At 26.4% G+C, this 12,209-nt stretch overlaps 1 protein-coding gene across 1 annotated transcript; it reads right to left on the bottom strand.

The window, feature by feature from the left end:
• Positions 1–184: 184 nt before the first annotated feature.
• LOC107012879 (probable WRKY transcription factor 40) lies at positions 185–2,713 on the bottom strand. The gene is made up of 5 exons (XM_015212843.2): positions 2,538–2,713; positions 2,388–2,450; positions 1,931–2,287; positions 1,357–1,473; positions 185–913 (listed from the first exon to the last, which is right to left on the bottom strand). Exons 1-5 carry the CDS (start codon positions 2,610–2,612, stop codon positions 485–487), a joined length of 1,041 nt encoding a protein of 346 aa, XP_015068329.1. The 5' UTR covers positions 2,613–2,713; the 3' UTR covers positions 185–484.
• Positions 2,714–12,209: the final 9,496 nt, after the last annotated feature.

A 12,209-nucleotide genomic window follows, 5' to 3' on the forward strand; every position in this document is an offset into this window, starting at 1 on the left:
ACGTGGCCTCCATTTTTTAGCTCTAGTCGAATAGAGTCGAAGCCAATAAAAAAAACACAGTAGTAAACAAGCTTGTCGTGTTAAAACAGTTTAAAAATATTTTTTAACATGACGTAATATTATCTATTTTTGTTCATTTCAACAATTAATATAGACTTTATTCGTATACACAAATGGAAAGGACTATCAACCAAATTATAAAAATATTTATTTGAGCAAATCCAACAATTTAATTTCAAGGGCCACCAAAAGTCTCAATCTTGTGAGACTGAAAAGGAGTAAATTGAGACCTAACTAATATAGGCTGCTTTAGAAAATTAGCCCATCCCATTTTCACGTGCACTTACTAGTCCTACCTACTGTTCTCCCAAAAAAAAAAAAGACAAATATAGTAAACACTATATACAATTTATAACAACATGTCCTAGTGGCTGCCTGTCTTTCTCTGGAACATTTCAATGTGTCAACATAATTTTCGTTTTAATTATTTATCCTTAGTGTTACTATTATTTTGCAAGAATTTTCCTGATATGGCGGCCGCTAAGGCTGCTTGAAAACTTGGATCTTTAGTCAATGATGAAGCCATTTGTTCTATCAAGAAATGTTGAAACTCTGGTCTATTTTGCTGTTGTTGATCAGTTCCTGGTGATTTACGCTTCTGACCACTTGCACTACTTGTACTTGTAATGCTATGAACTTTTTTGATATCATTTTGTAATGTTTTTGGTTCTGCCAAATCAAGAGTTAAGGTTTGTCTTGGCATTACTGCAGCAGCATAAGTATTATTTTTCGGGTTAAATCGGCTAGACGGGGAAGTTGTTGTAACAGGGCCTGCGGTATCCACTTTAGAATGGTTGTGTTCTCCTTCATATGTTGCTACTAGAATCGATTGGTCTTCCACGCTTCTTTGAACCTGACAAAAACATCATGTAGTTCATTAACATGTTTTTGAATTCAAAATGAGTGTAATTTTATCATATGCTAAAAAAATAAGTGAAATTTTATCTATTTTTTCAGTTTTACCCTTGCTAGTAAAGGGGATAATAGTACTCTACAGCTAGTTCAAGTCGAAAATAATAATTAAGTCCAGTTTAATCTAATAAAATGTGGCTGTGAATTCTGGCCACCAAATACATAAAATATCTGGAAGCTGCAACTACTAGAACTAAGTAACTTCAACGAAGGTTGGGTTACCTAATTATTAAATTACTTCTACTTGTTGAGTTGTTTCCTAATCGAAAATGACTATGAGAGCGTAAAATTGTTTATTAGGCTTTAAAATTACACCGCGCCGTTACACTATGGGAGCGTAAAAACTGTTCATTATGCTGTAAAAGTTGTACGAATTAGTAGTACCTTTTTCTTAACGGGACAGGTAGGAGCAAAAGAGCATTTGAAATAAGCTCTTGGAGATGGGTTGTCTCTTGTTACTTTCTGTCCATATTTCCTCCACTGATATCCATCTTTCACTATCTGCAACAACATTTACTTTTTCCCATTAGAAAAACAACTTACATAATTAACACTCTTTAACCAAAATAAATAAATAAATTACAAATGAAGGAAAAAGAGTCTGATATATCTTTTAACTTTGTCATTTAAATCTAATATATTCTCGTTATAAAAATTACACACGCATACTTTTATCTTTATATAAAATGACTTATATATATACCTCGTGATTGAAAAATTATTTTCTCTGTTTTAATTTGTCTGTCTTATTTTTGACTTTGACATAGAGTTTATAAAAGTGAAAAAAATATTGTAAAATGCACTAAAATATGGTTTAATCTTATGGTATTAAATACGTGTACGTAGAAAGTTATAATTGATCACAGAAGGGGAAGAGATTTTTTACGAAACGAGCTATAAAATTAAATAAAAGTAAGATGAATAAATTGAAACGGAGGAGAGTGTTTGGGAAACTTACAAGAGAAGTATCAGATGGTTCAGTTCTCATATAAACTCTTGAAGTCTTAGTTTTAATGTGTTCTTCTCTTGGTTTCTTTGGAGATGAATCTTCATCACTTGAGCTGCTCTCTGAATTCAACACTTGAACTGACGATTTCACAATTTCATTATTATTATTGTTTTCAATTTTAATTTTCTTCGATCCATCGCTGTTCTGATCCTGATCAGCTCCACTAGTACTACTATTCTGCTTGCTCATATATTCCGTCAATTGGTTCCTCAATGAATTGTAATTCTGGCACATAACTGTTAACATCTCCGTCAATTTCTTATTTTCAGCATTTACTCTTTTTAGTTCCTCCATTAAATTACTTGCCTGCACAAAACAACACAAAAATCATCGCATAAACTTCAAATTCTGGATCTGACATTGTTATCAACGAACACAAATCGGAGAAGATGAAGATTTTACCAACCTCATCTTTTACAGGTACCAGATCTCTTCCAAGTCCTATGAAATTACTCTCAACTTCCTGTTTCTGCAACGAAAAATCAAATCATCACATCAAAATAATTATATTGTAGTGTATATTGAAAAAAAATAAAATTATATCGCTTCCACATACTGGTAATTCATCGGAAACTCGAAGAGGTCTAAAGTTCAAATCCAGAGAAGTATCAACTAAACTTGTGAACTCCATTTTGCTTTAATTTTTGTTCTTCAACTTGATTAAAAATTTTGTTATAGAGAATTGGAAAATTGGGGGGGAATTGAAGCTCTTTGCCTATTTTTCACAGCTTATTTATAGTTGTGAAAAAACGTGATGATGGGATGTTAAATTGGTACATTCAGAAAAATACTTTAATTAAAAAGTAGTAATTAATTGAGTGAGTTTGCTTTTCTTGTCGGCCCATATCTTGTTGTTTGAATTTCTTTCTTACTAGTCAAAGTCAAGCTAGCGCCAACGAAACTAGAAAGAAACACATTGTATAAGACAAAACACATGAAATTAATTCTGTTATAAGCCTTATCGAGTGCGTGACCTTTAATAGAAAATTAAAATAATTATTAATAAATAGATAGAAGCAATTTTTTTTATTTTTCAGTATTAGTATTATATGTTGTGTTACCTCGTTCGTTTTTTTATAATTATAATATTTGAGTTAAATTCGGCATATCTTGATTAGTTTTATGAAACACCTAACCTCATGATGCTCGATCCATATTATTGATCACTAGACCATACTCTTAAGTTAGGGGATGACTGAGCCCTATCACAAAATGAGCGAGTTAGCGATTTATCAAAGTTTAGTAGAAAATTTTGTCGGAAAAATAAAATTTTTCAGCGAGAGTCTCGTCTAGGTGGTTGGTTCAGTCATTTTTTAGAACTTAGATTGACGGATAGGATATCCATACGACTGATTTATAGATAGCATTTGACTCTTCAGACGAATAACTTGTACTTGCCCTTAGATCTATTTGTATATTAAAACCCAAATATCTTGTTATAATTTTATTTTATAACGATTAACATCTTTATATAGAAAAAACTTCTCTATCTTCTCATAATAAAAGTAGAATTTATATAGAAGTTATTCTTTTAGCACTCGACTTATAAGATTGTGTTGATTCTCACTCAAAGGTGTGTGGTCTCTAATGATTTCTCAAATAATTGTGTTACAAGATTAAATAAAATAAAATGTTATGTAATTTTTTTCATATATCCTAATCATATTTGACAAAACTAATTTCATATTTATTAAAAGAAAATTAACCTGAATATCACGATAATTTAGAAAAGAACGTTAATTTGTTGTGTATAATATGAAATGAGTTAAATTCATATGGTATGGGCAGAGGATGGAGGATGAGATAATAGTCTTCATAAATAAATAAATAAATAGAATTTTGGTTTTGGTTCAATTTTCTTATCTATTTTTTGTCACGTCAGCCGACATACCTGTTTATAAATTAATAAAAATAAAATATGATAGAGTTGTACTGTTGATTTATTTATTATTTTCTTTATAAGGGGGGTAACGTGATTTTTTTCCAATCACGTTTCCAATAATATTTTCCACGTTATCTCTAATATTATTTAATTCCCCGGCAAGGTCTGAACTTTATGACTTACCAATTTAAAAAAAATAAAAATTACATCGAAAAACAGGAATACTAATTCATATTAATTGTTATGTACAATACGCGTTCTGTAAGTGTATTTCACGTGAATTTGAGTTATATACAAATGATTTTCGTATTTGTTATCACAGATTATTCCTTTTATTTTTAGATTATTATAGCACACTTACTATAAAAAAATAATAATAATTGTTATGAGTGAACTTAAAAGATGGTACAAAAAAATTAATATATTGACAACATGCCGTGTGAATGAGATTATTTTAATCTTAAATAATTTGATAAATTATCGATATTGTTAAAACGTGCTTGACAAAACTTAATTCTAACTTTCTTTTAAGGAGAGAGATGATTAAATTTTTCTTGATTTAAGTTTGAAAGTTTAAGAGGAATTAGTTATTTCTTTTTGACTATCAATTAATTAATCTATATGTAATTGTATTTAAATTCAAAATGTCACGTCGATTAAGAAAATCTAGACTTTATAAGGAGAAAATTAATTTTTTTTTCATAAGCATTTAATTTTGCAGACTAGATAGAGAAAATTCATAATACATGGACGGCATGATAGACTATGAGCAAGAGTTGAATTTACACTTGAGAATGATAAGGGGAAGAAAAGAAAAAAGAATCCCATAAAATTGTCAATACAATTCATACGATAAGAGTTTTCTAAGATAGCTTCAAAATAGTAGTTACTTTTAGTTATTAATTTTGTAATAAATTATATAATTACTCCCTCCGTTTTTATTTATATCTCCACTTTTGAAATGATAAATAAGAAATAATTATTAACATAGTGAGTTTATCTTTTTATTTCTATTAATTATGAAGTGGGTGAATAAAATTTTAAGATTATCAAGAAGTTATATTTTTTTCGAAACAATTAATATATAATAGGTAAAATGGACAAGTAATTAGGCATAATTAAAAAGAAAAAAATGAACAAGTCATTAAGAACAACTAAAAAAATGGATAAATAATTAAAAAAAAAACAGTAATTATTATTGAAATAAATTAGTATTAGATAATAGAATAATACTGTTGAAATTAAGATTATCCTTAAGTCCCCAAAACCCTTTTTCTATTATTGGTTGGGTTCGGTTGGGGGTTCATAAATAAATAACTTTTTAAAAAAAATTATGCAACGCATGTTATATATATTTAATATAAAAAATCTTAAATAATTAATTTCAATATAGTTAATCTTTAATGTCATAAATTAGATCTTATATAAGAATTATTACATAACATTACAATATTTCGAACATTATTTGATTTTTTCAAAGCTAGAGTTGAAAATCGAATTGGTTATAAGTTAGGTAATAATATTTGCTTATTTGAATGCACTTCTCTAAAAAAAATAAAATTAAATGAGGTTAACGAAAAATATTATAAAAATGAAAAAAAGAAGAAGATAGATTTGAAGGTTTTCCAAATACATAGCATGGACAAATGAGTTTATATTTATTGGACAATAGAAAAAGGCTAAATACAGATTAAGAGTACAATAGTACTTAATTAGTCGTATTTTCATCAAATAGCAAAATGTTTTTTTATTTTCAAAAAAAACGTGAGGAAAAAAAAAAACACATTCATGAATTTCATAGTCATATGGATTAACTTGATTTTTACGTTAATGCAGTAATAGGGGGAAAATTAAGAAAATGAGAAAATTAATTGAGGTCAGATGCAATGAACGTAAACATCCTGTCAAAGTTATTACTCCAACCGTCCATGATTATTTGTCATGTTAACATCATTTATATCCCTTAAGAAAAATTTAATACAGTGTGTAATTTGATTAATATAACCCTATTAAGAATATCAAAAGTCTAGCTAACTTTCCAATTGAACTACGTTATCTTTAAGGGTAAATTTAGAAAAAAGTGACTAATTGTTTCTTGATTATTTAAATTGACAATTAATCTTGAACATCTATTTTTAGTACACCTGCCAAAAAATTATGAACGGAGAGAGTAATCAGAAAAAGAAATTAATTATGATAAGTACAAATTAAGTCTTTTAACTATGTGCTGTTAGTAGTTAAATTAAAGTACATTTTAGTTAGACAATGGATTAATGCCAGATTAATAAGTAGCTTTACTATATAGTATATGATTGCTAATTAGTTTTTTCAACTCCAAAATTGACTTGGACATTGACAAAATGTCTAATTGGCTTCCACTTGTTTCACATTTTATTTACTTTTATTCATTAAAAAAAATCACTTAAACGTCTTTTTCACTTTATTAATAAAGATTACTTCTTTAGTTTTTCTCTTTTCAAAAATATATTATGTAAAATATTAATTGACTCTTGCCAAAACTTGTGGATTTGTTCCATAACCTGTAAGTCTTAACTGATTTTTAACTTACCTTTTACTTTTTCCGTTTCTTCGTGGATTTTTAACTTACTTTTAAAAATTAGTACATCTATTACACTTTATTTCACTACAATAAAAATAATTTTTAGCTGCACTAAATATTAACAATAATAAAAAGTGTTAAATTTTTTACCGGCATTAGTTAAGTGCAATTAAGACCAATGTCGCTAAAGGCTTTAGGAACATATACAAAGTGTGTTAATTATCGCTAATGATCATTTTTGTTGTAGTGTTTGAATCATTGTTTCCCATTGTTTCATAATGTATTGTTTTGTATTGTACTCTGTATTGTATGGTAGATACAATGTTTGGCTAGACTGTATTGTTTGTTGTTGTTTAATAACATTTTAATTTTTTTGTTTGATCGTATCGTACTGTATTGTAATTTATAAATTTACTAAAATATCCTTAATTATTCTAGGATAGGAGGTTAGACTAGATTTAAATAAGGGAATAATTAAGATAAAGGGTATAGTATTTTGAAAAATTATGTAAATATATAATTGGAAAAAGAAATTAAATAACAATGGAAACTCACAAAATTGGTTGTTCCATAAAATATGAATTTTCATTGTTACGTAACAACGAAATTTAACAATACAATGCAATAAATTTTAAGTAATAATCAAAACAGACATTGTAGGTATAATAACGACACAGTACAATACAATACAATGGATAACAATGATCCAAACATAGTGTTCGGGGGGTTATTAATTATGAAAAAAGTTGACCAAAATTTGACCCATTTGATATTTTACTTATTTTATTTTATCTTTTAAAATATTTTATTCTTTTAATTTTAATTATCTTTTTTAATTTTAAAATGAGAAAAAGACCGATATATTTTAAAATAAAAAAAATATATAGATATTTTAAATTTCTAATCAAATTTTGGCTAAATTTTCTGGTACATGACAAGGGTAGTATAGTATTAAATTTTTCTTGATTTGTTAAAATAAACAAAAAAGAAATAGTATATATAAGAGTCAAGTAAAATAAAATTAAAAAATACGTATATTTATTTGTTTATTTATTCTCCAATTAAACGACATATGTATATATTAATATCATATACATAAAATGAATTTCAAACCTACCTAAAAGAAAACATAATAATAATAATATAAATGGATAATTAATTAGTTAGTTTTTTTTTAGAACAAAAATGTAATTTCACAGTTCATAATAGGGAATAGACTTTGATTTTATTGACCTTTAAAAAAAGTCTCCTACGTAATGAGAAATGCATTGAGAACTCTCTAATTCCATTCTTAGGGCTGCAACGATAGAAGACTTTCGACCCTTTTTTTTATATTATTTTTTTCAAAGTAATTACGTTTTTATACTTTATCTTGCTTTATTTATTTTAATTAAATAAATTTAATCTATTTTATCTTAATTAATTTCACGATAAATATTAAATTTTTTACTCCGCTACTAATGTCATAGTAAGAAATAATAATCTCAAACTTGGCGTATGTTGTATGGGGATGCGTCATAATAATTGTGAGGTCATGAACTAATGACGGTGAAATTAAAAAAATAATGAAGTTAAACCTAGGTTCAGTCGAAGACTTTATTTTAAATTTTAATAAAATAAAGTAATAATAATAATTTATGATGATGCACCTGCAGGAACCATGACTTAGTCAGCCAGCCACTTAAAAATAAGTTGGTGAACATTCATTGAATTGAAGGGTCATATAAAACATATGGGTTACGTACATAGAATTCTTTTAATTTTCTACGTGTGTTCACACAATTATTCAACATTCATGAACTAGCCTTAACTAAATTATTTTGTCGTCCACATCCATTTTACACTAAATATTGTACACAAAGACTTGTCCAATTTTTCAAATGTTTAGAATAATTAACAAGACTAGAAAATAATACATTTTGATTAAATTCAATTCAACCAAGCGTGCGTGCGTCTAGTCTTTAGCTTATATTTTCCAAAACATAGGTCTTATTATTATTATTATTAATTATAATTGTTAGATTCTGATGATTAATCTTTTAGCAAGCAAATGGGTTGTTGAATTATATATGACCTTTATTTTTATATATTTTTTTTGGTAGGTCCCTTCCATTCCCACTTGAATGTTCTTGTCTTATATCATTTGTTTCTAAATCTTATATTTCACTTTTTATAATTCAATTCAGTAGTTGGAATAAAAAAAAATCACTAAAAAAAATTAAAAATAAAAGATATAAGTAAACAGAAATCAAAGAGAAACTTGGTTCTATCTAACTAGGTGACTCCACTCTTGATTGTATCAATAAGTTCTTTTCCTATTCTAAATATGTATATATTAATAACATAATTCATAAAATATTCATTAGACGTGCTTTTATATATACCAATATTAGATGTGGAGTACTTTTTTAAAAGAAAAACTATAAATTGTAAGTTCCTCATTACCGCTAATTTCTATCCACATAAAAGTTTTTTTATAAAATTATAAATTTTAAATTCGCTTCTGACTTCATCGATAGCCAAAAAAAAATATCTCAAAGTGTCTAAATTAGTTGTAAGAAAAGTAGTGGCATAACATTGTCTGTGATGCATAGTCGACAAAAGTTGGTAATTTATGCACCGAAAGCAGCACAAGTTTGACACGCTTTTCTCCTAATTTGTCTCGCTCTCATCGTTTTAATTTATTTGTCATATTAAATTTTTTAAATTTTTTAAAAAATATTTATTAATTCTAACTTCTCGCATGATATTTTAAGATTACAAAATTAAAAAATATAAATATATTTAATCTATGTTTAGTTAGTATCATAAATTAATTTTTTTTTAATTTTGAATGATGATATAATTGGACAAACATATTAAAACAAATGAATCGATATAGTAATATCTTTAAATTATACGTAATATTTTTGAGGTTCAAAGTCATGCAGGACCTTACATTAACTTTGTGTGGTCACTGGTCACAGTCTTCTTCTTCACCAGTTACATCCCAACATTCTAAGGCTCTTCCAATTTTATTTTTAGCTTTTTTCCAAGTCGCTTATTTTAAAAAAATTAGAAATATAGACATCAATGTTTTGGTTTTACGTGCAATTTAATAATAATAATAATATTATTATTAATAATAATTATTATTATAATGGCCATTTAATTTATTTATTTATTGAGATGTTTAGCTCACGTACGTGAGGAAATATGTGGGGCAAATTAAAGGGAGTTCGAAGCTAAAAGCGCAAAAAAATTATCAAAAATTTTATGAGAGTATATCAATTTTTTTTTAACCAAAAGGCAAAATTAGCAATTTTTTGTTATAATTGAAGATGTGACATTTCTTATAAATCAGTTAAAAGAAAGCAGTAGAACAAACAAAATTGTAAAAGAAAGTCCTATAGAAGAATCCAATTTGTATACATTTGCCACCGTTGTCCGTACACCTAATAATAAGCTTAATATTTTGATTTTTTTCTCAATCAATTTTTAATTTTATTCATAAAAAAACCATAGTGCCAAAGAGACGGGGGAATTTAATCCACTTGTATTGGCTGTGACGGCATGGATGATAATTGATATCATATGATAACAAATAATATATAGTCTCCTCCCATTTATTTTTCTTTTGTCAAAACTCAACTTGGCAACAACGTACGTCAGTTGGTGATTTTATTTTTCCTTCAAAGTCATCCAGATTCATAATGTAATAGTAGTACCATTTTTTATAGACTTAACTAATATTTTTGGACCAGACAAATATCAGGTCTTAATATGAACAACTTGGCATCATAATATTTATATACAGAAATTAAATCTCAATATCATATGAAAAACTTGGTAGAAAGCCAATTTGAAGACAACGACTAACGTTTTATATTTATTTATATGATAGGAGGCAGCTTGGATATATGGCATGCATGCACTAAGCTGAATTCTATGTAAAGAATAAAATTAAATGATTTTTATAGCGAACTCGTAATTTTCATAAATTTAGCATGTATGATATTTATATTTGGACTTTCCTGCTCAAATCTAATTCTCTTATTTCTGAATGAAATTGAGACTTGATGAATGAATCAAGATCATTCTATTATAACTCATCTGATGTATTTATGATAGTACTAGTTGTTTATAACAGAATATATGTAATGTACAAATAAGAATATATACATGAAAAACATAAATGAAATTATACTCATGTATTACCATTATTTATAAGATACTAATATTTTATTTATTTTATTTAATTACCACATAACATATATATATATATTAAACTTTGTACATGACATCTCAGTTGTTTTTGTTAGAATTATGTAATTCATACATTATCTTAATGTTTTACGTATGTTGTTTGAATTATTTACATGGTATTGAAAAAAAAATATTTAATAAGTGTGCATTAAAGTACACGATCCAATTTATTCACATACATGTACTATTCTAAATTGTGTTACACGTGTGCTTGTGCTTACGGAATCAATAATAAGCCTTTTATAATTTGAACTATTTTTGCACTTGTGTTGGAAATAGACAGTTAAAATAATATTGTAAACGAGACGCATTTTTCCCCCAATTAAATTTATTAGTCTACCTCTTTTAATTATGAAGTGAATGAAAAGTTGTACATTTTTCAAAGTAATTAGTCATTTAATTGAGGATATAATAGATAAAAAAATTTGTCTTTTCTTGATTTGTCAAAATGGACAAATAATTAGGAAATAATATAAAAAGAAAGTGCACAAGTAATTAGGGACCGAAGGAGTAACATATTTGGACTTTTTCCCATTTTTAAATTATGAGCCTGTTTGAATTGGCTTAAAAAAATAATTTTTGGGTAAAAATAAAAATTATTTTAAATCAAAAAATAAAAAGTTGGGAGAAATCTATTTTTAGTTTTGATTTATTTTAAGTCATTTTTTAAACTTATTTTAAATCGTTTTTCTACATATTTTAAGTAATTTTTTATATTTGTCAAACACTTTTAAAACTAAAAGACTGACTTAAAAACAGATTTAGAGAAGCGCTAATAATTTTTCAAATAAAATAACTATATTTTTTTCCGATACAAAATTTAAATATAATACGTATAAAAGAAAATCTTAGACGATTTTCTTAAATTCAAATTGTAATTAAGGGTAACGTTCACTAATTTTTCCTCACTTTGTCATGCTATGTGTATATTTTCTAAAAATAGTACAGCAAATTATTCCAGACATTTTTTCAGATCTATTTATTTGATTTGTTAAAAAAGAACAAAAAAACACAATGCATTTCCTTTTTCATATGTTGAAAAAATGTCGTTCTGAGCTAAAAAAAAAAACACTTTCAAGCTAATCAGTCAAATCATATATTCAATTACTTATTAATCCACCGTCCAAAATAATTGTCACGTAATCACATTTTGGTTTTCTAGACTTATAATTTTGATAAAGTTTCACAACTTTATTTAATTATACTATTTAAATAATTTATATATCTTAAAATTATGTGAAAAAATTGTATAATTAGTAATTTCCTTCATATCAATATGATTTTAAAAAATAAAAATATTAATCTAAATTTATATAATTTAACTCTTGAAAAAAAATAAGATTTAACGAGCATTATTAAATAGCGAAACACGATAAAAATGAATTATAGAGCCGAATTAGGAACAGTAGGTCAGGGGTCACGTTGGTTGTTACAAAATTGTGACAAAATTGTAATGAAAAACACGAAATATACACTGTAAAGCATTGACATAAGGAAGAATTCAACTTTGTCGATAACACTTTTGGTCATGATGTACACGT

This window comes from Solanum pennellii, chromosome 3 (assembly GCF_001406875.1).
Source record: "Solanum pennellii chromosome 3, SPENNV200".
Lineage (NCBI taxonomy): Eukaryota > Viridiplantae > Streptophyta > Magnoliopsida > Solanales > Solanaceae > Solanum > Solanum pennellii.

What these genes read in the sequence shown, in the direction of transcription:
- LOC107012879 (XM_015212843.2), bottom strand. Translation starts at nt 2,612, where the DNA reads ATGGAGTTCACAAGTTTAGTTGATACTTCTCTGGATTTGAACTTTAGA. An exon ending in GAGTTTCCGATGAATTACCA is followed by an intron (nt 2,451 to 2,537) that starts GTATGTGGAAGC and finishes TTTTCGTTGCAG; the next exon opens with AAACAGGAAGTTGAGAGTAA. An exon ending in AACCATCTGATACTTCTCTT is followed by an intron (nt 1,474 to 1,930) that starts GTAAGTTTCCCA and finishes ATGTTGTTGCAG; the next exon opens with ATAGTGAAAGATGGATATCA.